The 23092-nt window shown below is 44.2% G+C and overlaps 9 protein-coding genes across 9 annotated transcripts; 6 read left to right on the forward strand and 3 right to left on the reverse strand. All coding sequences in view use genetic code 12, as the record gives it.

Annotated features, from left to right (window-relative positions):
* Window positions 1–118: 118 nt before the first annotated feature.
* On the reverse strand, window positions 119–3124 carry VPS11 (tethering complex subunit; the record flags this gene model as incomplete). The annotated part of the gene is made up of 1 exon (XM_025488791.1): window positions 119–3124. The coding sequence occupies one exon, from the start codon at window positions 3122–3124 to the stop codon at window positions 119–121; it is 3006 nt and encodes a 1001-aa protein (XP_025343558.1).
* An 836-nt stretch (window positions 3125–3960) lies between these two features.
* UTP8 (Utp8p) lies at window positions 3961–6168 on the forward strand (the record flags this gene model as incomplete). Its single annotated transcript, XM_025488792.1, has 1 exon — window positions 3961–6168. One exon carries the CDS (start codon window positions 3961–3963, stop codon window positions 6166–6168), a length of 2208 nt encoding a protein of 735 aa, XP_025343559.1.
* Window positions 6169–6435: 267 nt separating this feature from the next.
* Window positions 6436–6792, forward strand: CXQ85_005194 (uncharacterized protein; the record flags this gene model as incomplete). The annotated part of the gene is made up of 1 exon (XM_025488793.1): window positions 6436–6792. One exon carries the CDS (start codon window positions 6436–6438, stop codon window positions 6790–6792), a length of 357 nt encoding a protein of 118 aa, XP_025343560.1.
* Window positions 6793–7296: 504 nt separating this feature from the next.
* Window positions 7297–7911, forward strand: TPT1 (tRNA 2'-phosphotransferase; the record flags this gene model as incomplete). The annotated part of the gene is made up of 1 exon (XM_025488794.1): window positions 7297–7911. The coding sequence occupies one exon, from the start codon at window positions 7297–7299 to the stop codon at window positions 7909–7911; it is 615 nt and encodes a 204-aa protein (XP_025343561.1).
* Window positions 7912–11753: 3842 nt separating this feature from the next.
* On the forward strand, window positions 11754–14381 carry CXQ85_005196 (uncharacterized protein; the record flags this gene model as incomplete). Its single annotated transcript, XM_025488795.1, has 1 exon — window positions 11754–14381. The coding sequence occupies one exon, from the start codon at window positions 11754–11756 to the stop codon at window positions 14379–14381; it is 2628 nt and encodes an 875-aa protein (XP_025343562.1).
* A 136-nt stretch (window positions 14382–14517) lies between these two features.
* On the reverse strand, window positions 14518–15015 carry CXQ85_005197 (uncharacterized protein; the record flags this gene model as incomplete). The annotated part of the gene is made up of 1 exon (XM_025488796.1): window positions 14518–15015. The coding sequence occupies one exon, from the start codon at window positions 15013–15015 to the stop codon at window positions 14518–14520; it is 498 nt and encodes a 165-aa protein (XP_025343563.1).
* Window positions 15016–16292: 1277 nt separating this feature from the next.
* CXQ85_005198 (uncharacterized protein) lies at window positions 16293–16985 on the forward strand (the record flags this gene model as incomplete). The annotated part of the gene is made up of 1 exon (XM_025488797.1): window positions 16293–16985. The coding sequence occupies one exon, from the start codon at window positions 16293–16295 to the stop codon at window positions 16983–16985; it is 693 nt and encodes a 230-aa protein (XP_025343564.1).
* A 729-nt stretch (window positions 16986–17714) lies between these two features.
* On the forward strand, window positions 17715–18236 carry CXQ85_005199 (uncharacterized protein; the record flags this gene model as incomplete). The annotated part of the gene is made up of 1 exon (XM_025488798.1): window positions 17715–18236. The coding sequence occupies one exon, from the start codon at window positions 17715–17717 to the stop codon at window positions 18234–18236; it is 522 nt and encodes a 173-aa protein (XP_025343565.1).
* A 42-nt stretch (window positions 18237–18278) lies between these two features.
* On the reverse strand, window positions 18279–22328 carry CXQ85_005200 (uncharacterized protein; the record flags this gene model as incomplete). Its single annotated transcript, XM_025488799.1, has 1 exon — window positions 18279–22328. The coding sequence occupies one exon, from the start codon at window positions 22326–22328 to the stop codon at window positions 18279–18281; it is 4050 nt and encodes a 1349-aa protein (XP_025343566.1).
* Window positions 22329–23092: the final 764 nt, after the last annotated feature.

Consider the following 23092-nt stretch of genomic DNA (forward strand, 5'->3'; position numbering starts at 1 on the left):
TGAAGTATGCTTTTTCTTTATATATTTAGCGTTGCAGTGTTGTTTCAGGTTTCTCTTCTGTGACATTTCGCAGCCATTATCGAACTTCCAGATCTCGTACACTACTTTGGCTGCGAAATCACTCCATCACACCTTTACCAATATATTCGCAGATCACCTTAAACTTATCATCTGCATCACTTAGTTGTTGATTGAAAATATCACTTTCTTCCTTGATTTGAAGTTGTCTTTCGCGAGCGGCCTCCAGGGAACTCAAATCGTTGACACAGAGAGGACACTTGGGATCGTTATCTCCATTCTCCGAAGACTCTGGGATGTAGATGTTTTCGTTCAAACAGCGTTGATGGTAAGCGTGTCTGCATTTGAAGTAAATAACGGGGAACTCAAGATGTAATTCACAACCGTTGCATTTGGAATTGTTAGCGACCATAGGGTTGGTAGTGAGTTCCGTAAGGGCGAGACTATTCTTGGTAGACTCGTGCTCATAAGATTGGATAAGCTTCTCGTTGTTGTTGATGTGTTTGTTAGTCTGTTCAAAGTGGTCGATCAAGTAGTCCCTTACCATTCCCACAGTCGCATTTGGATTACTGCTGAGCGTTTTGACGATTTCCAAAGGCGAAAGAAGGCGATGCTGCTTGATCTTATCTAGCAAAAAATGAAAATCTTTAGTTGAAAGGTCTTCAATTTTTCCCTGAGACGTGCCCAAAAACTTAAGCAAAAGTCTGTATAGGTTAGGCTTCTGCTCACCGTATTTACGTACAGCATCAAGGCATCCATGGACATCCCCGGCCATTTGACATGATCTGAATATCGATTCTTCAAAGTTCTCACTAGACTCGTTTATGACAGCCACACCTTCGTCAAAGTCATACATATGTGACACCAATAAAGCCTTCGTTTTGTCGATGAGATCAGCGTTTGTCTTCAATAAGTCCTTGGCTTTCTCCTTCCATTCTGCAGCATCCTCCGGATCTTTGGTCACCATTGAAAGGTAGACCTCAAACAATGTTACGAGCAAGTCCCGCTTGTCACTCACATTGCCTTGATACTTATCAAATGTCTGGAGACAGGCCTCAAGAAAGACCACAAATTCACGCTCATGGCCCACAAAACAATGAAAAACTAAACTTGGCCTGGGCGGCAAGTAAGTGGGCTCAGTCATCTCTTCGTCATTAAGTTCACTATGCTTGTCTGAAGATCCCGAAAGGTAGCTCAAGAATGCACCATAAGACGAAATTGTCGGATCAGAATTCTGCTCTTCTACCGCAGCTTTTTCCTGGGGACCGTTCTCAAAGAAATCTTGCCTCTTCTCCGGTTTAAATTGCCCTGTGAAAACATTGATCAATAACTCAGTAGTTTCCATGGGCTTGTACCTAAGAAGCGCTTCCAGAAAGTCGATAAGAATACGGAGCAACTCGTCCACAGGAAGCGACCTTATGTATGAGATACACTTGTCGTACTGCCCCAACTCATTAAGTTGTATGTCAACAATAGTATGCGGCCTGTTGAGCTTCAATAGGAGTTGTGTAACCTGCTGATAATACCCACATTCCTTGAAGAGGTTGATAAATAGCGGATAGTTCAATGCATCGTAGTCAAGTCTTGCTTTTTTGTCCTTCTTGGAATCGTTCTCGGTGTCGATTTCTTCAATGAAGTTGTCAATTTCAGTTGGCATTCTAAGTTTGCAGTAGCAACAAACCAATAAAGTGACATGGTCGCTATCGGCTAGGCCCAACCGATGCAATTCCGCCAAAAACTTTGTCATGTTCTGAACGTTAGAGACCTGCTTGAAGCCCATAATAACATTGATGATGAAGTCATCCATGTTGTCATCATCAGCATCGATTTGTCTGTTCGTCTCCTTGCTGAATAGCAGGAGGCAATGGATGTATTTGTCAATGGCTCCATCGTAGTCTCCTTTACCGTATAGGTGATCGCCATATAATCTATAGATTCTTAAGATGGTCGGATCATCGAGATTGTTCTGATTAGCCAAGTTAAGCGCAATACTGAATAACTCCCTCTGTAAGATGGTCTCTAATTGTTGATTAATGGGCTTTTCATGAAGCTTGTACAATACACCATCCGTGGAAAGTAAGAGCACATTATTGTCGTTGTTAGATGCAAAGACGTGTGAAATGGTCAGATTAGGAATGGTCAAACTGAAAGATATATGCATATTCTTGAGATCCAAGAGAAGCAAACGCGTTAACGTTTTAGTAGATGACGAAATTGATTTATCTTCGACCGTCTCCTCAATTGGGCACACTATCAATAGGTAATCTTTGAAGAGACGTAGAATCTTCTTCTTAGGAACATTGAAATTTATCACACTGGACCTGCTCACATGATTGAAATACTTCAAGTCTTCAGTGCTTGCTGTAATCAATTTCAGAGACCTGTATTCTATATCTGAACAGTCCAAATCGACCCCTTGGTTTTTTGAAAGCACACGGTGGGGCTTGCCTTGGTTTCTGCCAGTGGTGAGTACTGTAAGGACGCGTGATATCGTCGTCACGTAGACGATCTCCTCAAATCTGTTAAAATGAATTCCTGTGATAGGATCAACGCTTTCATAGATAACCCTCTGCTTTGCTCCTCGATCCCGAAGCATGTCACCTCGAACAAGTATGACTTTTCCATTGGTATATCCCAATGCAATGCAAGTCAATGAGTCGTTAAAGGCGAAGCAAGAAACTGGGTAGGAATTATCACCTTCATTGACCAGAACTTGCGTGATGAATTTGTGCTTCATTATATCATCGTCATTGACTGTACTGGGACTCAATTGGGTGATCTTGTTGAGGTCCCATACCTTGATTATGGCAGGACGTCCTTGGGCTTCTGCCAAAGTGACTAACAAGTTCAGATGGAGCAAAGGCTTCATAAAAGTTATGCGATAGTCCAAGTCATAGCCACAAAACAGACGAACCAGCTGCAACAGCAGTTTATCCAAAAGTCGTATGTAAGCATTTTGATAAGCGAACACGATATAGGACAGCGAAGATGTAATCGAAGACAAGGAAGGATCAGAAAAGAGCGGAAACTCCAGCTGGTAGTTCGGATCTCGTATAGGAAGAAAGTCAAATAGCTGGAATTGACGCCATGTCGACGGTAGGGACATGGCTTTTGGTGGAAGTGTAGGAGTACTGTAATTCTGGTTTAAGCGATATGTCGCACCCACACACCAAAAGTATGTGTTTTAGCATTGGGTGAGTTCTACTTAGGCTGGAAAAAAAGGATATATTTAATGGTAGAATTTGTTGAATTAAGGCCCCTTGGTGCTGTTTACTTCTGATATGGGTTCAATTATTTCTGTTCTGTTTGGCGACCTCACTTGAGAGGAAATACGCACAATGAACTTCTTGCGCAAGCTTCAAATAGAGGTACCTGGTCTATAGTACTCCGATGGGTATTGATTTACATTCACATAAATTAAATATTAATGGAGCCATGCTTTATGGAAGAGATAGCAGTTTACTCAAGTTGGAATCCAGTACGCATTCTTTGAAAGAAAGTCATTACTTGAACTTTTGTATGATAAAGCAGTAAGATTAAACGAATGGACGCTTATGCGGAGAGTCAGAAAGAGTAACTATGATTAATTTTCAGTCCTGAAGACTTTTCAAAGATTCCAGTCCCTCTAACTGTCCTGAGAGCATCATTAAGTAATGGCTGCGAAAACTACCTCTAGGACCCATATGAGACCCCAGTCTCCACCTTTGTAATGTAACAGCTGGTTCGCCTTATTAGATTCTTCTGGTCATCTAAATCAAGTAGAATCTCCAACAAATCAAACTTTTTCTCCTTATATTCTGATCTTCACAGTGGTCTTGGTAGGCGTGGTACTCCACATCCGTGCACCCACACAAACCGTGCTCTTCTCAATCCCATCGCAGATTTTTCTCTGCACTCCACCGTCAATTCTTCAAACTTCAAGTCCAAACTACTATAGAAGCAATGCTCCCAAGATTGAGCGATCTGTTTTCGCTCGTAGAACTACCTAGAATTGCTGATGTTCCCGTGGATCAACGTGTTGTGCTTCCACACAGCCAGAAGAGCCTCACTTACCAGGAGACTGACTTCATCCACCTAGGCATGTCTAAGCTGTTGATCTCCAGTTATGTATTGAAACCCACACCCAAGCTTGTTTGGTCTTTTCCTTTATCGTCCAGCACTATTGTGGATGGCATGGATGTGAAAGATAACCTTTATGCTGTCGGTTTAAGTGAACGCAGAAAGCATTTGGTAAAGCTCGTGAAGAGATATGGAAACGATGAGTCCAGTACCGCTGATTACCCTGTTCCACAAGCAGCAGTGGGCGTCATGTTCGGAACAGGCTCTTCTATCTATGTTTTTTCGCAAAGCGGCGCTTTGGAGCATCTTGAATATCAAGAGTCAAAAGTTGAAGGTGAGGAATCTAAGCAGATTTCCTTAACCAAAGCATCCTTGTTGAGCAGCTTGCCAGCCCTTCCAAGATCATCTGAACATAAAGTCATCTATCATACATTTATAACGGAACATGCCTTCCAACACAAGAGTTCTCTCTTGTTCTACATCACTCGTCTGGACAAACTGGACTCCTATACATGCAGATTGGTTGGACTAGATGAAGCCAAAACTTTCGAAATTTACAGCATTACTTATGAAAGACCTGGCCTTGATACTTGCCTTTTTACCTATGCAGACGGTGTGTTGTATACCTTTGATAAGACCACCAAGCTGGTATCATCTGCATCTCTCATGAAGCCACAAAATCCTATCAAGACCGTCTCTTTGGCACCACTCTTCACCAAGGGTAAGAATGATTATGGTTTTTATGCTCCTGCTTCTGACAGACTTTTAATATCATCACTGTCAAAGCTCTTCTTGGTTAACTTCAAGTTTGAGTCTTTGCTCGATCAGTTTGAGCACGATCCACAGGTCAAGTTGCATTTCAACTTTGCATTACCTACCAAGGGTAACTCTACATCTTCCAGTTCTACTTATGCGTTATATTTGGGATTCAACGAGAAGAGAAAAACAAGCAAGCTCAATTATATTCAGGTTGAAGTTGGAAAGAACACATTGAGAGAATCTTTGGGCAAGTCCATTTCCTCTTTAGATAAGAGCAAGCAGGCTTTGAAATCTTATCCAGCTCTTCTGTCCACAAGTTTGCCAAATGCTAGTAAGAGAGGAAATAAGGAGTTGGATGACTTTCTCGAGTCGTTGACAAAGAAGAATGATAACACAGATGCTTTCAACGAAGCGATCATCAAGTTTTTCAAGGGCGAAGAATATAAGGACAGGAAAACGTATTCTCATTCGATCAACGACAAAATCATAGACGCTCTTTACTTGGAGAGAATTCTTGCACTTATATTCAAGGTCGACGAAAAAGAAAGCACTGTTCAGATTCAAAACGAATCGTTTATTCCAGAGGCTGCCGTGGCTTATCTCTTGAGTCATCCACTCTACCCAACAGAGTATGCAAACGGTCTCCTTTTACTCTTCAGTCAACTCAACGAGCCAGAATTACTTAAGACTGCCATTGAAAAATGTCCAGCACTCTCAATTGATGACCTCACAAATGAGCTTAACAATTTGACCGAGTTGGCTGATGAGCTTGACAAAGACTCGAGCAATGAAAGCCTGGCCCAATTGATCCTTATGTTTTTGGGTGCCACGATTGATAGACTCGTCAATAACTTTTCCCTTCCACAGATCACCAAGAAATTGCAAGAAATTTTGACTGCAGAGTACGATGGCTACAGCAAAAAATTGGAGCGCATGCTTGGAGTCTTCATCAACATAAATACCACTCAGTCCTGGGATTTAGTTCAAGCCGTTATCGACGCTGGTGGACTTTTTAACTGGTCTATTCCAGTCATAGAGAAGTTGGGTCTGGTTATCGATTCAAAGGTCGAGGCTCTTGGAGCCAACAGTTACAACTTGACGCTCACAAACCAGGCATTGCAAGCAGACAATAATAAGAAGCAAAACAAGAAGAAGTCCACAAGCAAGGCTTCTGTTGTTGATAACATCCACGAGATTGGTACTCAGAAGGAGGAGTTGGATGCTCTTTTGACCATGAGCAATGGAACAACGAACCAGAAGTTGCGTGTGGATGAGGGTATCGAGTTGGCTAAGCGGATCCCAGCTTACTCAAGAGAGAAGTTGGTGTTGTAATGATAATCATGCATATATAGACAAGAGACAGTGCTTGAGTGTCACGCTTAGGCGTTTAGTATAGGTATAAAGAAAGCACGTCACAACTAGAAAATGATCAATTTTCTTTTCTTGAAAGTTTACCTGGTAAAACAGTGCATTTGATAGTTTTGTGTCGACGAAACCTGGTTAGGTAATGCCAGTAAACTTAAATTTCCTGCATACGTCCGTATAGCTTATAAATTTCCAGCCATTGGCATCTAAGACAAACCTCATCACCAAAGTTACATGTCAAAATCAGCCTTACAGGTATACCGTAACGCCCTCAGGGCTACGCGGACGGCGTTCAACGGAGATGCCAAAATCCTTATGGCATCTAGAATGAAAATCCGTGAAGGTTTCAACCAGAACAAGAACCTCACAGACAAGGAAGAGATCAACAAGGCCATCAACGACTTGGACGAGGTTGCCAAGTTTCTTGTGAAAAATATTGTTCAAGCTGAACAACAAGAGAATGATCGCTACCATCTCAAGTTCCATAAGGACACGGAGTTGGGTGACAACGCTACTATCAAGCAGAACAATCGTGCTAACATGGGATCTCTTGCTGGAGCCAAGGTCAGAAGATGCAGCGATAACAAATAGACAAACCTGTAAATAGAAGGTAAAAAATGGGTGACAGGGTCACGGATGAAATTTAAGGTGTAGGCGGTGATGTGGTGATGTGTCAGAGGTACATGCGAGTAAGGGAACGTCAAAGACGGCAATTATTGGGCAGCCAACGATATCAAGTTCTGCAGGGATTTGGAAAGAGCACGTAGTGACTAGCGTCATAGTGGTCATCAGTTTGGCTTTTGTCTGTAGTGTCGTAAGGTCCAAATGTCCACATACATAGTCCAGAGAGAGCCATTTCCATGTCAAACACAGAAGCAAGTTTGGCCCTCTCTTTACAGCCTTTGGAATAGCAATACATCGTTGGGAAGCATCCACCTGATGATAAAATTGCTCCGAAATAGGGCCTCCAAGCAGTATGTGGTATGACTCTTCCAGTGGCTGCGAAATATGCGAACCATCTACAACCAGTGAAACCGCCACTCAAGCTCATCTCCGTCTAAACTCTTCAATTACCACTCGTTCTTTTGCATCAACATGTCTTCCAGAGAAGTCAAGATATCCAAAGCATTGCTGTACCTTCTTCGGCACGGCGCAGTCAAGGAAAAGCTCCCCATTGACAGTCGAGGATTCATAGAACTCAAGACGATACTTAACCATCCACGCATCAAAACTCACAAGGCCACAGAGGAGGAGATCGAGCAGGTTGTGGTAAACAATGATAAGAAGCGCTTCTCCATTGAGACTCGTAAGGACGGTAAGAAGTACATTTGTGCCAACCAAGGCCACTCTCTTAATCTTGTCACAGAGGAGAACTTGATCCAGCTAGCCTGGGAAGAGATGCCTAAGAAAGTTTACCACGGAACATTTACCGATAAGTATGAAGCTATTAAATCCAGCGGTGGTCTTTCAAAAATGCTGAGAAATCATATTCACTTCACGTCGGATGCTGAGTGGAGTAAGCTGGGGATTCGTAAGACTTGCAATGTTTTGATATACTTAGATTTAGACAAGTGCAAGGAACAAGGGCTCACGTTTTTCCGGTCAGCCAATGGGGTTATCCTTACTAAAGGCAATGCCAAAGGCATGATCCCATTGGAATGCTTCCAAGAAGTGCAAACTTTAAAGAAGCAGGGGGCCCAACAGAGTTAGTGTTAGAGATAACGTTAGAGAACGGTTCCACAAGGTGCATAGAGAATGAGAAGATCAGAGGTATACTATCAATGATTTGATCTGACTAGAAGGGAAGTGTGGAGTGAGAAAGGCACTGACCAAGGCATTGAAGGTGTGGCTGAAGACGCTGGGTCTTCTGCCCGTTGCTAATGGGAGTGCCATGACTAAAGCTGATCGTAAAATCACAATGACGCTATTAATATCCAAAGGTTACCACCAGAGCAAAGGTTAATTGTCGGTGCCTTACTGGCCGATTCGTGACTGCCTTGGATGGATTAGAAGAGGAGGTGGTATAGGGCGATATTGGATGTTGGGGTAAGAGGTCAAGAGGGGAAAATCAAAAGCCAGAGAAAACCAGTAGGTGAGTTAAGCAATAGAGTTGATGTAAACTGATCTGCTGATCTGCCCGGTTTGCCTTTGGATGCAATAAAACCCAAACATGAGTCAACCATATCACAGGGTCTTGTAAGAGTCTCTTGGCAAGTAGAATCTCGCCAGGGCACGGAATCGGAATCGGAACCGGCTGGACAGGACACTCCGAGGCAGAAAACGACTCTCGCCAAGGGTACCTGCCGCGGTGGGACCTCCTCCTCCTCAGTTGCTGGGAAGGAAAGGGGGAAGGCTGGCCAGACAAGGCCCGGCCCAGACTGGGGCACAGACGACAACCTCGAAGGTCTCGAAACGCAAAATAAAGAAAAAAAGAAAAGAAAACGCCCAAAGATAAGCCATGGAAGAAGAGATATTATCGTGAGGTGGTTAAGCAGGTCGAGACAAGTCGAGACACTAGACGAGATGGAGGAAAAGGAAAGAATGAGACAAGTTACGAAGAGACCTGGAAGAAAAAAGAAAAGAGGTATAGATAAGGAAAAGGCTAAATCGCAGAAGAAAAGAAAATAAAAAAAAAAAAGGGTGGTAAACAAAAAGGAGTAAGAATAGCCCCAGGCCAGGCTGGTTCCTCATTTGCTTTTATCCCCCTCCAGTCCAGCCGTTTTCCCCTGGCTCAGATGCCTATGCCTAAGGTTGCGTTGCTAATGGTACTTTTTGGGTGCTCCCCCCAGTGGCCCAGTGGGGCTGGAGCTGCTTCTGGGGCTCTTTTCGTGCATCTGTCCAGGCAGGTTTTTCCATAGTCATTTCACTCATTTCACCATTTGCAGCCTTTTCCAGGCTTTTTTTCGCTGCACTTTCTGCACTTTCTGCACTTTGGTCCCGCGCGCGCCGGCAGGGCCCAGACCAAAAGTTCGCAGCCAGGGCGAAGAGGATAAAAAAAAAAAAAAAAAAAATAATTAACAAGAAGAAGACCAAAACGGCCCACCAAAAAGGACCTTTAATTGCCCCAGCCGGCCAAAGCAAACAAGAAGAAAAAAAAATAAAGGCACAGGTGCCACCGCCGGGGCTGACTCCTTATGAAAACGCCGTTTTTTGCTTCTTCCTTTTTATTTCCCTTCCTCTTGTGTCTAGGTAGTTTGCGGTTTCTCTTCGCCCCGGAATAACCGGTGGGCCCAGGCGCACACAAAAGCCAGTCTGGGCCGCCTCGCTCGCGGGTCTAGAATGGCAGCGGGGGCAACCGAAAGCATCGAAGATCGTATAAAGGCAGCGACTTTCTGGCTTTTTTTATATTTGTAGAGGTTGATTTTATATTTAATGAGCCCAGGCTGTCATCTTTTGAACTTTTAGATCCCCAATTTGCACACTTTTTTTTTATTGTCTGCGCCAGTATCTTTTTTATACCATCCAGCAGCTTTCATTGGCATTTTATCATATCAGCATTAGCGGTAATCTTGGGTCCCTTCCATTCACCACTTTGACCCCGATTGTCCATACCAATTCCCCCCAATTTTATCCCATACCCAGTGTTTAATAGAGCTGGGCATTGAATTTTAAAGAGACAAGTTTCATCTGTCTTTTTTTTTTTTTTTTTTACACCGAGTTTTATACGTGTTTCATCTTGACTCGGTTCCATATTACCTTCTGAGACTAGAAGGACTGAATTTTCAAAGACACTTTTTCAAACCTGCCACCACCAGCAAACCCCATTCTGCTTTCTAGCAGCTGCCATTCATTAAACCCTCCATTCACCATTTTTCCTCCAACTTCACTTTCCCCTCCTACCATGAATAACGTTAAACTTCGAACGCATACACTGCCGCAGTGCTCGTCCCATTCAGATACTAGGATTTGCCAATGGTACTGCTGTGACTGCGGTAAAGCTTATGGAACTCTACGAACAGAATCCTCAGGTGAAAACAAGCCCAACGAGGTTTTTGGCTACTTTGAAAACCATCCTGTGATTGTGGAGCCGGCCTCCCGATTCACTTGTCAGCGCTGTCGCCATATGATGTGTCCGTACTGTTTGAAGTTGCGTTATTCTGACTTGTCGCCGCGGACGTAACCATGGCTGTGACGTTACAGCCATTATAGAAGACATTCGATGGTGAAGAGCAAGTAAGACTCTGGGAGCAGCACGCTGCCTGACTAGCACACTTGAGGCTACATGAATTATCATAGAAGACATTCTCCATAGAAGGAGCATAACTCATTGAAATATTGATGGGTACCAGTAAGACTGGCAGGCTGGCCCCGTCAATCACGAAACCTTACGACTGTATTTTTAATATCATACTTAGGAAGACGAAGAATGTAGAGAACAGTGTAGAGACACGGCTTCAAAAAAAGAAAGACTAAGCATCCCAAAAGTGGAAATGACATGAAATTTTGACATGTCATCAAACCCTTGGTTGTGCCACCAGATTATCCGAACGGAATAAGGAATAAAAGTTAAAAAAGGAAGTACCAAAAGTCGAGTCACCAGGAAAAATATCCAACCTTTTTGTCCATCTCTGATCATTCACGGGCAGTTTAACCAGCCTGACCGGCCAAGGACCCCTCTAGTATTTTTCACCTCTTCTTTTAACACGGCTGGCACAATCAGAGGGGTTCAGGTTATTCTATGCCCCGCTGGAAGATGGAAGCCACCGTGATAAAGCCCCCAGAAAAGGGGGAAACGTGATGGGAGAAAAAAGGGAAGACATTTATTTTTTGATAAAAAAGCCGTAAGTTCACTCATTTTATCGTCAAATTAAGGACCACTTTGCTACCAAATCTGTTCTTCCTTTGTTTTTTGAGATGCCCCCTTCACGATGGTCCCTCGTTTGCAGCCATTATGGGCCTTGCATCTTCCACGCAGCGCGGCGGCAGGAAATGAGATATTGCAGCCATTTTTTTTTTTTTCAAGGTTAAGCCAGAATGACCCAACACGGATAGCCCTAAGGACATTCGAAACCAGGTAAATTCCCCAAAATCCCCATCTTTTTCACTTTCTTTTCACATTGCACTAAACGTGATTTTTAACCTCCACTTCCTTGCTTCCTTTTCTTCACCATTCTTCTTGTGCTTTCGTTCCCTCGCTTACTCTTCACATGTACCGCGCTGGGACCCTCATTCACCCGGCCGCCCTGGCCGCGGTGGGTCAAACAGATTTGCAACCAAAACAGACCTTCCAAATGGTAGACAGCTTACACGAACACGGTGGAAATAACAAATTCCAAATCCATGTTAACCCCAGAAAATCCCTTGTTTCTCTTCCAAAAATCCGCCTTTGTTTTTGTGGCTACTCCCTATTCTTTCCTTCTTTCCCTCTCTTGGGCAGGCCAGTTTTTTTACCCCATTTGGGTGGGCTCCATGTGAGAGATCCAACGACCCCCGCTCTCTCTGCAGGCCGGGTGCTCTGGCACCTTCATCGTTAAAAACTGGGGAACATCCCATTCTCTTTCTTCTGCCCCATCAGCCTCCCCTGTCTTTTTGCCTGAAATACCCATTCCCAAATGCGTATCGTCCCTCAACATAAGCACCAGAAGCTTATTCTCCAGTGCTACCCGCCTGGTAAGTTGGCAGACAAGAAGCCCAATCCATCTGAGCTCAGTTACCTTCTTTACTATGCGCTGACCCGAAGAATCAAGTTGGTCAAGGTGGTGGACTTCCTCGCCGCAAAGACCAAACGTGACGTTAAGGGTAATAAATCCGGGAACTTGCAAGTCACCTTGGGTATTATTTCAGCATTAATCGAGAAATGTGCCGATAACTTGAATGCTTTTGCAACCCAGGTGGTGTCTATCTTGTCAACAATCCTCCTGGTGAAGGAATTGCCCCTTTGTAAACTGCTTGTATCTACCTACGGTGTGTTGTGTTCTAAGCTCGATGGTGGTCTTTTCTCTGGTGATAAGCTGTTTGTTGAAAGCTTCACCAGGTTTACCGAACTGTTTATCAAGACCGGTGTGACCCAGCTGAGCAGCTCCACTACCAACAAATCCGAATGGCGTCTTGTTTCGCTTTCCACTGCTAAGCACGTCTTCAACTGTTTGGGATTCAACGTTCGCTTGCTGAAGAAGTTTATTTCCTCCTGCGTTCCATTGTTAGCCCAGACAGTGCTTGCCAACGCTACCCAGAGTAATTTATTGACCCGTTTGAACAGTAACTTGAACGTCGAGGGCGACGAGAAGTTCCACAGTTTGAATAGGGTTGTCACTGCCAGAACTGCTGCTCAGGCTAAGGAAATTGAGGAGCATTTCGAGAGTGACTCCGTGTCGGACCTGGACCTTAACGAGGAGGCCTTGGCCGCCTTGAAGGGTCTTTTCAACACCTCTCTTTCTACTCAAATCTCAGAGGCTACTAATGAAGTTGTCGAATTCAACTTTGCTAACGCTGCTGAAACTGAGGTTGACAATTGGGGTACCACGTTCTTGGAGATGTGTGCTTCCTGGATCCCTGTGCAATTGCGTTTCATCGCCTTGCTGACTCTCTTGACCCGTTTGAGTTCAGCTTCCGAGAAAACCGATGCTAACTCTAAGAACTATGGAATGTTGGTTCACACTGCTAAGTCCTTGCTTGGCCTTGTGTCGTCCAACTTCAACATGATTGGTCTTTCCATTTCCGATGTCATTCAGCAATTCCTTACTTTGCAAACCAACTTGCATCTTCTGTTGGCTGATTACTTGTCCGTGGACCAGGTCAGGGAGTTGAGCAAGATCTACACCCAATGTGTTTGCAACCTTTCCAGTCACATCTACTACTTCGACCAAGTTCAAGACTCCATTGAAGGCATCTTGATGCAAGTCGATTCCGTCATGCTCCATGCCGATACCCACAAGACCAGCCGTGTTCACGACTTGGTCATCGTGCTTCTCGACAACATCTCTAAGGTGATGAACTTGTTGATTCGCAAGTCCAGCTCGATTACCAGAAACGAGGCAACCTTGGAGAACTGGGATTTGGGTTTGCAGTTATTGACCGTCGAAAAGAGCTACGAAGAGTATGCTCTGGAAGCCTCTGCTGAGCAGAAGGCTGACCTCGAAGCCAAGTTCTTGCAGGTCTTCCACGAGTTTTTGGAAATTGAGTTCCTCAAGACTGGCGGTAAGTCTTCTCCAAGAAAGGCGTCTCCTAAGATTGTTTACTCGGATGCCTCTCAAGCAGAGGGCCCTGAACGTTTCTTGGTGCCTGACTACAATGAGTACATCAGCCACTCTCAGAACTTCCTCAGCAACATCCTTGTTCACACTAATGAGTACCTCGCATCACCAAGCAGTCCTTCTGTTTCCAAGTTGCTTTTGAAGACATTGCAAACATTGCTTTCTGTCACTGGAATCAACTTCGTGCATAACTTCATTCCTGTCTTCCTGTACTGGCAACTTCTTGATGGCAATGGATCTGCGATCGAAGTAGAGAAGGACAAGTTTGCTTACCTGTTGTTGAAGTCCCTGGTGGAAGTCCTCAATGAGAAGTATGCTGACTTGTTAGAGACCGATATCACTACCCTGAGCTTGTGGGAGGCCATCACTCATGACATTTCTGACAGAAGAGCTGCCTTGTCTGGAGCCGCTGGTACCTTCAAAACCAGAGTTACTCAGGATAAGATTTACGAGTTCTTCGCCACAACTTCATTGAATAACTACATCAACCCACAAAAGCTGGTGCTGCTTGATGTTAGCAAGATTCACTATGACCATGAAGCGCGTGCCAATGCCAAGGCAGCTACTGCTGACAACAATTCCGACCACTTTCAAGATGCTCGTGATAAAACTGCTCAGCCTAATGGTAATGGCCAGGGATACGGCCTTGGTAACGCTAATGATATCTCCTCCATCCATTCTGGCCTCGCTAGTGGTCCAGCCAAGTCCAACGGCAACGCCGCCAATGGTGACGCTCTGATTACACAGGATACACTTAACTCGAACAACCTGTTTAACCTACAGCATACCAACAACTACAGATACTCTTTGCTTCCGAAGGTATCTGACCTAAAGAACACTGTCAATGGCCAAACTCCAGACGACAGATTCCTGTTCCACCAAAACAGCACCCCTAGATCCGTGCTTCAAAAGCACACCCCCTCTACCGATATGAGAACCATTCTCAAATCGCTTTCAAGCGAGGAAGACAAAGACATTGTCGTGTAATCAAAATTGTTAGATTAGGACTTTATGCTACTCTGTATAATACCTGGGCGAGAGAATAGCCAAATAAAAAATTTAAAAAAAAAGCGTTTCTAGCTGTCTACATTGTAATAGTAATTGTTCATGAGCGTCATATTATCTACTCGTCGTCGTCACCAAGCGCCTCGAAGGCGTTGAAAGTATTAGTCTGTTTGTCGGCAATGGTGTCTCTGGGGTCCACGGCCTTGGACGAACCCAAGTTTTTGTTATTTGGCTTGACCTTGACAGCAGCATCACCACCACGCAAGGACTCTCTGAATTTATCTCTGTCGTCGTAAGCATCTTCGCCGAAGGACTTCTTAGGCTTGGTGTAAGTGGCCCATCCATCTTCATCAACCACCTCAGCGGCCTTCTTACGCAAGTTAGGCTTGGCCTGACCGGACCTCAGCAATCTTCTTCTGTTCAAGTGGTTGTATGATCTTTCATTGCCTCTTTCGTCAATGTAAGTGTCTCCGTTGGTCTGTCTGGCTCTCTTTTCATTAGCAAAGTGTTCACGAACCAGCTCCACCAAATCATTGAATGCCTCCAAAATCTCTGGCTTTGGCGTGTAAGCGAGTTCCTTAGCTTCGAGCAACTGATCTTCTGAGTACTTGGCCATTTTGAAGTTGTAGTTCTTTAGTGAGCTTTCTGTTGTGGAGAAAATTTTTGTCGCGCTGTGTAGGACCCAGTCATCCTTGGGGGTAAACAGAGATAGTAAGGAGCACTATGAAAGGGAGAAAAAAGAGAAGAAAAAGAGATCAAAACTGTTTTAAAGTATTACTTAGATATCCCCCGACTTGTTTGGCGATTAAAGGCTGAATTTCTGCCGAAGGTATCACCTTTCCTGAATATTGTCGACAAGTAGATGTAGGGATCCCCTCCAACGGTTTTCTAGACTCGTGTGAGCGAGGGGAGGTTACTCTAACGGGGAATTGGTAGAGGAAGTTCGTGTTATGGGGGACAATTTGGGTGAATTGAGGTGTAGAGAATTTCTAGGACATCGTTTTGTTCACTCTTTGTTTGAGAGTTTACGTTTGGTGTTTAAAGTATACAAAATGGCTGCGAAATGTAGCTATCTAGATGTATTGTAAACTATGGCATTTCAACACATTCATTAAAAAAACTATTTTCTCTTCTTTTACAAGGCATAAATCAGAGGTAGCCAAGAAGGGAGCTATTGGCTTCCAACTGGCCTTTTCACCTCTCGTAGGTCAGTGGTATAGGCATAAGATTCTTTAAAGTTTCTGCGTTACTAGTCAAAGGTACTATTTAAAAGAGTAGGTCAACAAGAGTATGTTGGATTCTTTTGGCTGAGCATCTTTGGATTCAGCTGAAGAGTTTGATGGCTTATTTCTGTTCTACTCTGGACTCATTCCCTTAAGGTTACATCCTTCCCCTATGTGGCATCTTTGCTTCAAACCTTCTCCAATTCAGCTCTACAATTGGCTTCAATGCTATTACCCCTATTCCAAAACTTCTACTGACGCTCGCTATTCTTTCCTCTTTCATGAAATATCGAAGCCAGCCAACAACTCCGCTTCCAATCGCAAAACCTTCCACAATTCCAAATTCCTTAAAGCTTTATGAATTCCATGAAAAGGCAAAGGTTCCATTCAAATTACTTTTTTTTTTTTTTTTTTGGCTGGATGCCGCTTCGGCATTTTGGGTTGCGTGTTCGTCTTCCTCTTGTACTTTCTCTTTATCAACGTTTTTCTCAGCACAGCCCAAATGGGCACCTCCTTAGATTTAGACTTGCCTCTTTTCAACGGTCCTGGACGGTGCTACGGCTTTCCCCAGGGTTCCTTCCAGAACACTCCACGGCTTCCCGAAAAGCATAAATAGAGGGCCTTCCTCCCACTTTTCTCTTCCTTTTCAACCACTTTCACACAGCCAAAAATGACTAGATATCCATTAGCTTTCCGCCTTTCCACCACCGCTCCAGCCACTGCCACTAAAGGCGCCAAAGCTCAACGTAAACGAGACCGTTTTACTCAAAGTATTTTTAGGAGATTCCACAGAGTCTCTAATAAAGTTGGATCCTGGTTCCATAAATCAGAGTCCAAAGTAACCTTTGCAGGTTCTTCCAGTAGTTTGGAACTTGCTGAAAAGCATGCCACTGCTCAATTGGTCAAGCTGCCAACAGAGCAAACTGCTTTGCTGTTGATGAAGCAGATGGAGAAGATGTACCTTTCCCCAGGTTCAGACTTTTCTGAAACTTCTACATTAGCATCTACACCTAAAGAGCTCCTCAAGGAGAAGACTAACCTTCCAGTTTTGGTCTCTAAGTGCCTTTGTGAGTCCCCTAACAAGGGATACGCTTACTTTGCTAGACAAGCCCGACAAACCGCCAAAATGAGCCAGAAGCTTCTCACTTGGGAGGAGCCCCAGGTTGACGAGTGGCAGGTTGTCAAGTCTAGACGCCAAAACAGGAAGGTTGAAGCTTCGCCCTCGCCAGCTCCTGTTGTCATCCCAAGTACTCTCAAGAAGATGACAAAGCAGCAGAAGATCAAACTTGGCAAGTCCAAGGAACCAATCTTCGACACCAGCAAACACAAGAAGGTGAACATCTACGATTGCCTTCTGGATTAGGTGGACCGCCAATAATGTCCACAAACAAAAACAAAAACAAGAACAACAAAAAAAAAAAACTAGAAAACAGAAAAAAGTAAAAAAAGCTAGAAAACATAAAAAAGTAAAAAAACTCGAAAATAAAAAAATAAAAAAAAAGAATCTTATAATAGGGCATCGTAGTACCATAATAACTGTAGGCTTTCCACGGAGTCATTCGCCAAGTGTATATATGTAAAATTGAAGCCATTGAGGCAAATAAAACTACAACTGGCTCTATATCAAAGGATTCAAGCGTCAAGCTTCATGAAGACACAGGCAATTATCAACACTTTGATATAGAGTGTCTACTATAAGTTGCCAGTTCTTTGTCTCTGACTGAAATAACATATACTCCAAGCTACCTGCGAAGGTTGGACAAGATCGAGAAACATGACAATCTACCAAGTTACACAATGGGGTTGCTTATATCAATAATTGCACGTACTCGATCTCTCACTAGATTCAAGAAAGCGTTTGCAGCCATTGATCCAACGCACACAAATATTCCAATTACACGAAAAAACTCCAACAACAAGAAAAAACCATCAACATAACATATGATATCTTTCATTTTACTTTAAAATTCTCCAAATATTTCACTCTTGTATCTCGATCTCGATGCTTATCACCCTGTGGTACATCCCAGGCGTATATGCGCATCTCATCACCTGCATTTTCCACAACCTCATCACCACCACTACCTCTTCCATGCCCCTTGCAAAGTCACTTAATAAGGTCTCCAAGAAGATCGCAGGCTCTTCGGCTACTCTTCATGCTAAGGGTAGAAAGTTCAAGCAACTTGGCAGAGCCACTGAAAGAGACGCTAAGATCAAGGCGAAGAAGCAGAGACATATGGAGCAGAAGAACCATGAGTTACTCTTCTACTTGCACATTCAAGAAAGCATCCAGGACAATCCAGCTGAGACGTTTGCGCTTCATGAAATCAGAGAGATTGTCAGCCAGTGGGTTGCCCGAGATGACGAGGAGCTTGCTGAGATAGACAACAACAGAAGACCAGGCAGACCACTTACAAGTAAGCAGCAGCTACTTAAGGAGAAGAGAAAGCATGATGAGCATATTTTTGAGACTGGCTTGCGTACTCCCGACTTGAGGGATAAGGACACTGTTACCTACGTGAAGAACTGGAACGGTAATGCTGGTGCTAGTACATCATGGAAGTTCACTATAGTCACCAAGGAACCAAGAGAAGGAGACGAAGAGATGTCGTAACTTCAAATAAACAATTTCTAAACACTGGGTTAGACCCTACTTTCAGCGGCTCCAGAACAATCTCTGCCAGAGAGTTGTTTTTCCGGCTGGCTCCTCCTTCGTTTGGTTGTGCTTCTTTTCGAACTCTTCGACATCACTACTTTCCATCACGCCGATGTTCTCGGATGGCGGGAAAGCCAATTCTGGAGCGTTGCCTTTTTCAACATCGTCCAACCATACATGAAGACCCAACATGACGACGAAAACCATTCCTGTAGTGGTGAAAAGCGTACGGAGTACTCTCCAGAGTTTGTAACGCTTAGTAGTCAATGGCCTGCTTGCAACAACCAAGCGGTCCTTGTCACCTCCGCCGATGACTTTCCAATTCTTCTTCTGAAGCTTGTTGATGCGCTTGGAAACCTTGCTAAGGACATCTGGTGAGATCTTCTCCAACACAGTAACCATATCTTCGGGAACATGCTTACCACCAAGAGGGTTCTCTTGCGAATAGATGACATCGCCGTTTGAAGTCAAAATGAGATACTCGGATGGCACGGCCCTGGTGTTTTGCATGGGGTTGAAGAAGTTTTTAGACTCCAATGTACGGTTGCTCTTGCACTTACTCTTGCTCCATTCGTAAGCCTTTTCAGCACGGAATTGATTCTCTTCTTTGTATTCTTTGGCCTGTTTTGCGGTCTTCAAGAAGTCTTCCAATGATTTTTTGTCCAAAGAGCTAGATGACTTGTCGAAGTGAGGCTTCTTATTGTAGGCCTCTCTTATCTTCTGGGCTGTCAATGAGTTAATGGCAGCATATTCCTCAGGGTTTTCTTTCTTCAAATTGGATTCTTCTTGACTCATTGCAGACGACAAAGCATCTTGAATAGATGCTTCAACTTTCAGATCTTCCAAGCCAACGTCCGCAGAAGTTGTGTTATCATTCAAAAGAGCCAAGATTTCATTGGCATCGTTATACTTGAATGGTTGTTTTGGCTTCTTTGGGTCAGCCTTTTCAAGGAAGTCAGACATGACAAACTTATTCTTTGTAGCTTCTGTGCTAGTTATCTTGCTCTTGAGGTTTTCGAAGACCTTGCTACTGATCAAAACCGTATCCAAAGCAAACGTCAGATTGCCATTATGTTTCAAGAGCATTTTAATGTTTCTCTGAAGCTTACCAAGAGTTAACTTTCTGGCTGGATCCTCCTCAACATTGATCATGCTGTCCAATTGTTTGTGTACCTGATAAGCAGTGTTATCAGCAAAATTAGAGCCAAGAGCTGCCTTCAACTGCTCAAGTTCCTCAGCATACTCTTCCAACAAGACGTCATCAGGAATCTGTCTATACGGAGTTTGCTCTTCGACAGTAGTTGGCTTGGCAGCGGATTTTGACTTCTTGATTACATTGGCTTCAAAGTTGTCAAACACCTTCTGCGAATAGATGAGAGTATCCAAGATGGCAGTATTGCCACCGTTCCACGCCAAAAGCTTCTTGAGCTTAGCATGAAGCTTAATGAAAGATACCAAATTATCGGTATTGATCTTCAGAGCCAGATTCGAATCCTTGTTGTTGTAAACTTCTTTAGTTCTCTTTTCCATGAGGTTGATGATTTCCTCGGCAGAGGCGTCTTTATAAGGCTTTTGAAGTTCTTCCCTGAACAAGGAAAGCTGGTCAACAAAATCATGTAAACCTAACTTTTCAGGAATCTGAACATAAGGGCCAGGTCCATAAAGAGAGCTTTCAACAGGCTTGACTTCCTGTTGCTGAGCTTTCTTCTGAGCAAGTTTTGCCTCAAGCTTCTCTAATGCAGATTGGGAATTGATAACGGCATCTAAGATCTCAGTATTGCCGCTATTGATGGAAAAAAGTCTCTTTAAGCGGCCACCCATCTTCATGAAAACAGCCCAGTTTCCCTTTGACATTCTTGAGGAAGGGTTCAGATTTTCAAGGCCCTTGGAGAATTCGGTACACCTGCGATCAACGAGACGAACGATTTCGTCAGGGGTGCACTGCTTAAATGGCTTCTTGAGTTCATCATTCTTCAAAATTTCAAGCTCATTGACAAAACTGTGAATCTTGAGCTCCTCCGGAATCTGCTGATAGCCCTTCTGAGTTGTCTGTGGGCTCACTGGAGCAGCTGAGGCATCCGTAAGCTCATCCAAGAAGACAGTTCTGCCATTGTTAGGTTCGAGGTTTGCTGCTAAAAGTTCGTTCAATTGTCCATAAGATCCGGCATTCTTTAATGTCACAGCAGAACCAGCAGAGCTTTCGTTACGTGAAGTTGCATGAGCAATAGCAGTGTTCACGTACTTCAAAAGGTTACGGAAACTTATGTCTCCATACTTAAAGTTTCTCAAGTCTTGTTTCTTGAAAGCAGTGAGTTCCGCCTTGAAATCACTAAGGCACTTCCCTTGAATTTGCATGACATCAGCACTAACACATTGTGGAACAGCCTTCTTCAATCTAGCAATTTCGCCCTTGAGGTCAAAAACGTTTAAAGCGGCAGCAGGATATGAAGTACCTGTAAGAAGCGTATGGCGCTCCAAGGCAGTAATCCATTGTGGTTCCTGCAAGAGCTTGTCGAACACACTAAAGCCAGAAACGGCGTAACGAGAGAAAGTCACCAATGCTTCGTGAACCTTGGCGGCATCCTCCAAAACCAATGGGCTGGATGACTCAGCGAGTTTGTCGATAGCCTCAGTCAACAGTTCCAATGAGCAAGATGCAAACAGAGCAAATTGAGGTGCCACGGCCCTAATGATATGGAAGTTGGAAGTGATACCCAAGAGAGTCGAAAGAGAAAACTCGTAGTTCTCGAAGAAGTTCTCCAGCACCAAGTAGGTAGTGATAGGGTTCAGATTGTGTGTAACAACAGCTTGCTCGAATTTCGGATCCTTAAACGCGTCAATTGAGAGAACGCCCCCGCAAACCAAAGGCAAATAGGTTTCAATAAAGCTCTCCAAGAGACGCTTCCCTTCTGCGTTATAAACATTCTTCTCCGTCTCTGCTGATACGGCTGCGAAAGTATAGTCAGCCTCGCGAAGACCAACGTTTGCAAACACAGCATTCAAGATATTCCTGCTGGAGTTGTTGACCAAATCATTGAGCTTCTCAACTTCAGCTGATTCGTAGCGGACAACTTCCTGAACGTCAGCACTCTTAGGGTTCTTCACAATGGCCAATAAAGCCTTTGGAGGCACGTTCTTTTCAGAAAGCGTAAGTAAGATACGCTTCAAATGCTTATAGCGTGAGACATAGATCAAAACTCTGAAGAAATCAGCGTCGTAGTTGTGAGCTGCTCCGTTCACTTCTAAGAATCTGGAAAACTCCGTGACTAAGACACTGATCTTATCCACGATAGGCTGGACGGACTTGAGAGTATTGAAGTCATATTCCTTAGTCAAGACACTCAATTCGGGCAAAAAGTTACCAATTCCATTGCTCAATAATTCCACCTTCAAGGAGTCCTTAGGAGTGCTCTTCAAAAGAGAATGCACGCTTGACGTTAAACTCCGTGATGTCGGAGGAGCGTCAGAAAGCAATGTCAAAAAATGGTCTACCATTTCATCCAAAGTTTTGAGGTTAGCACCAGCGGCAAGCTCAAGATGACCTTTTCTGTACAACCCCCTGAAAATGTATAGCACATTCGATACCTCCACAGAAGTGAGTCTGGAGATATCAGGAATTGTATTCGAATAGGATAGACGAATAAATGCATCAAGAAGCTCCAACTCCCTCAGAAATCGAGCTACAAACTCCATAGTCGCTGGAGAACCGCCCTTCACGTCAGAATTGGCGTTTCTCTCGCGGAGGACCCGTTCCACAACGTGAGGATCGTATTTGCCATTGAGAGGGGCATTTTCGTCCAACACAGTGAGAAAAGGTGGAACATGGGGGTTTTCTGGAGCCGACTTTCTTCTCAAAGTAATCAAATCGATCTCATAGTCATCGTTGCCGTTGGAGAAAGTTGCAAAGCCGTGGTTCGGAGATGCTGAGAGATAAGACCCTGCAGAACGTCTTGCTGACGCGCCGGCTTTGGCGGAGGCAAAAAGAAGAGGCGTGTAGTCACGCGTATGTAAGAGCCTTAAAGTGGAGGCTCGAAGGGAATGCTTTAGCATACTCTAGATCCGTAAGGAGGAAACTGTGGATGGGGTAGGTTATCGGGATAAGGAGGGAGGCAGGCGCGATAAGGGTCAAATCGGCACGTGCTGGATCATGTGAGTAAATGTTCACCTGACCTATCACGTGCGCGGAATGTACGGGTCTTGGTTTCTCGCGAGAAATCCTCGGAGGTTATACCCCGAGGTCAGGCGAGCAATAGCGTGCGTTCGGACAATGCGTGGACGATCGCGTGATATGGTAAAAGCGCAAATCGGTGACCCAAGCACACAGAAGAACAGAGCCTGGCTGCAGTACAGAAGTATTATGGACCACAGCAGATCATGTCTCGCTAATGCTGCCAAGAGGCTGACTCTGACTGCTTGAAGGAGGCGAGCAGGGCAAAAAAATTAGTCGAGCAGTCAAGAGCAAAAATTGAACCCTGCTTCATGTAAGGGCTATGAGGTATATTGCCGTGCTCAGCACCACCTTAAGCTGCCGTGCTGATAATCTCGATAGATGAGATGGAAACTGCAGCCGGGGATATGTACGGCTCCTGACTCGGCCTCGTGTTAATTAAAGCAGTCCGAAACACTTCACGACAAAGGCCCATCAAAAAAGCTTCAACCTGCCATATGTTGGGTGCAAAAAACACCAACCACCAAAACACAAACTTTATTTTCTACAACTGCCTGGCCGATGCGTTTGGGCGGTCCCATCGCCTTCTCGTCTCGCCCTGAACCTTCCAAGCCTCTTGCACAAGAATAGAAGAAAAAAAGTGTCC

This window comes from Candidozyma haemuli, assembly GCF_002926055.2.
Source record: "Candidozyma haemuli strain B11899 chromosome Unknown I_2014730914, whole genome shotgun sequence".
In the NCBI taxonomy this organism is placed as follows: Eukaryota; Fungi; Ascomycota; class Pichiomycetes; order Serinales; family Metschnikowiaceae; genus Candidozyma; species Candidozyma haemuli.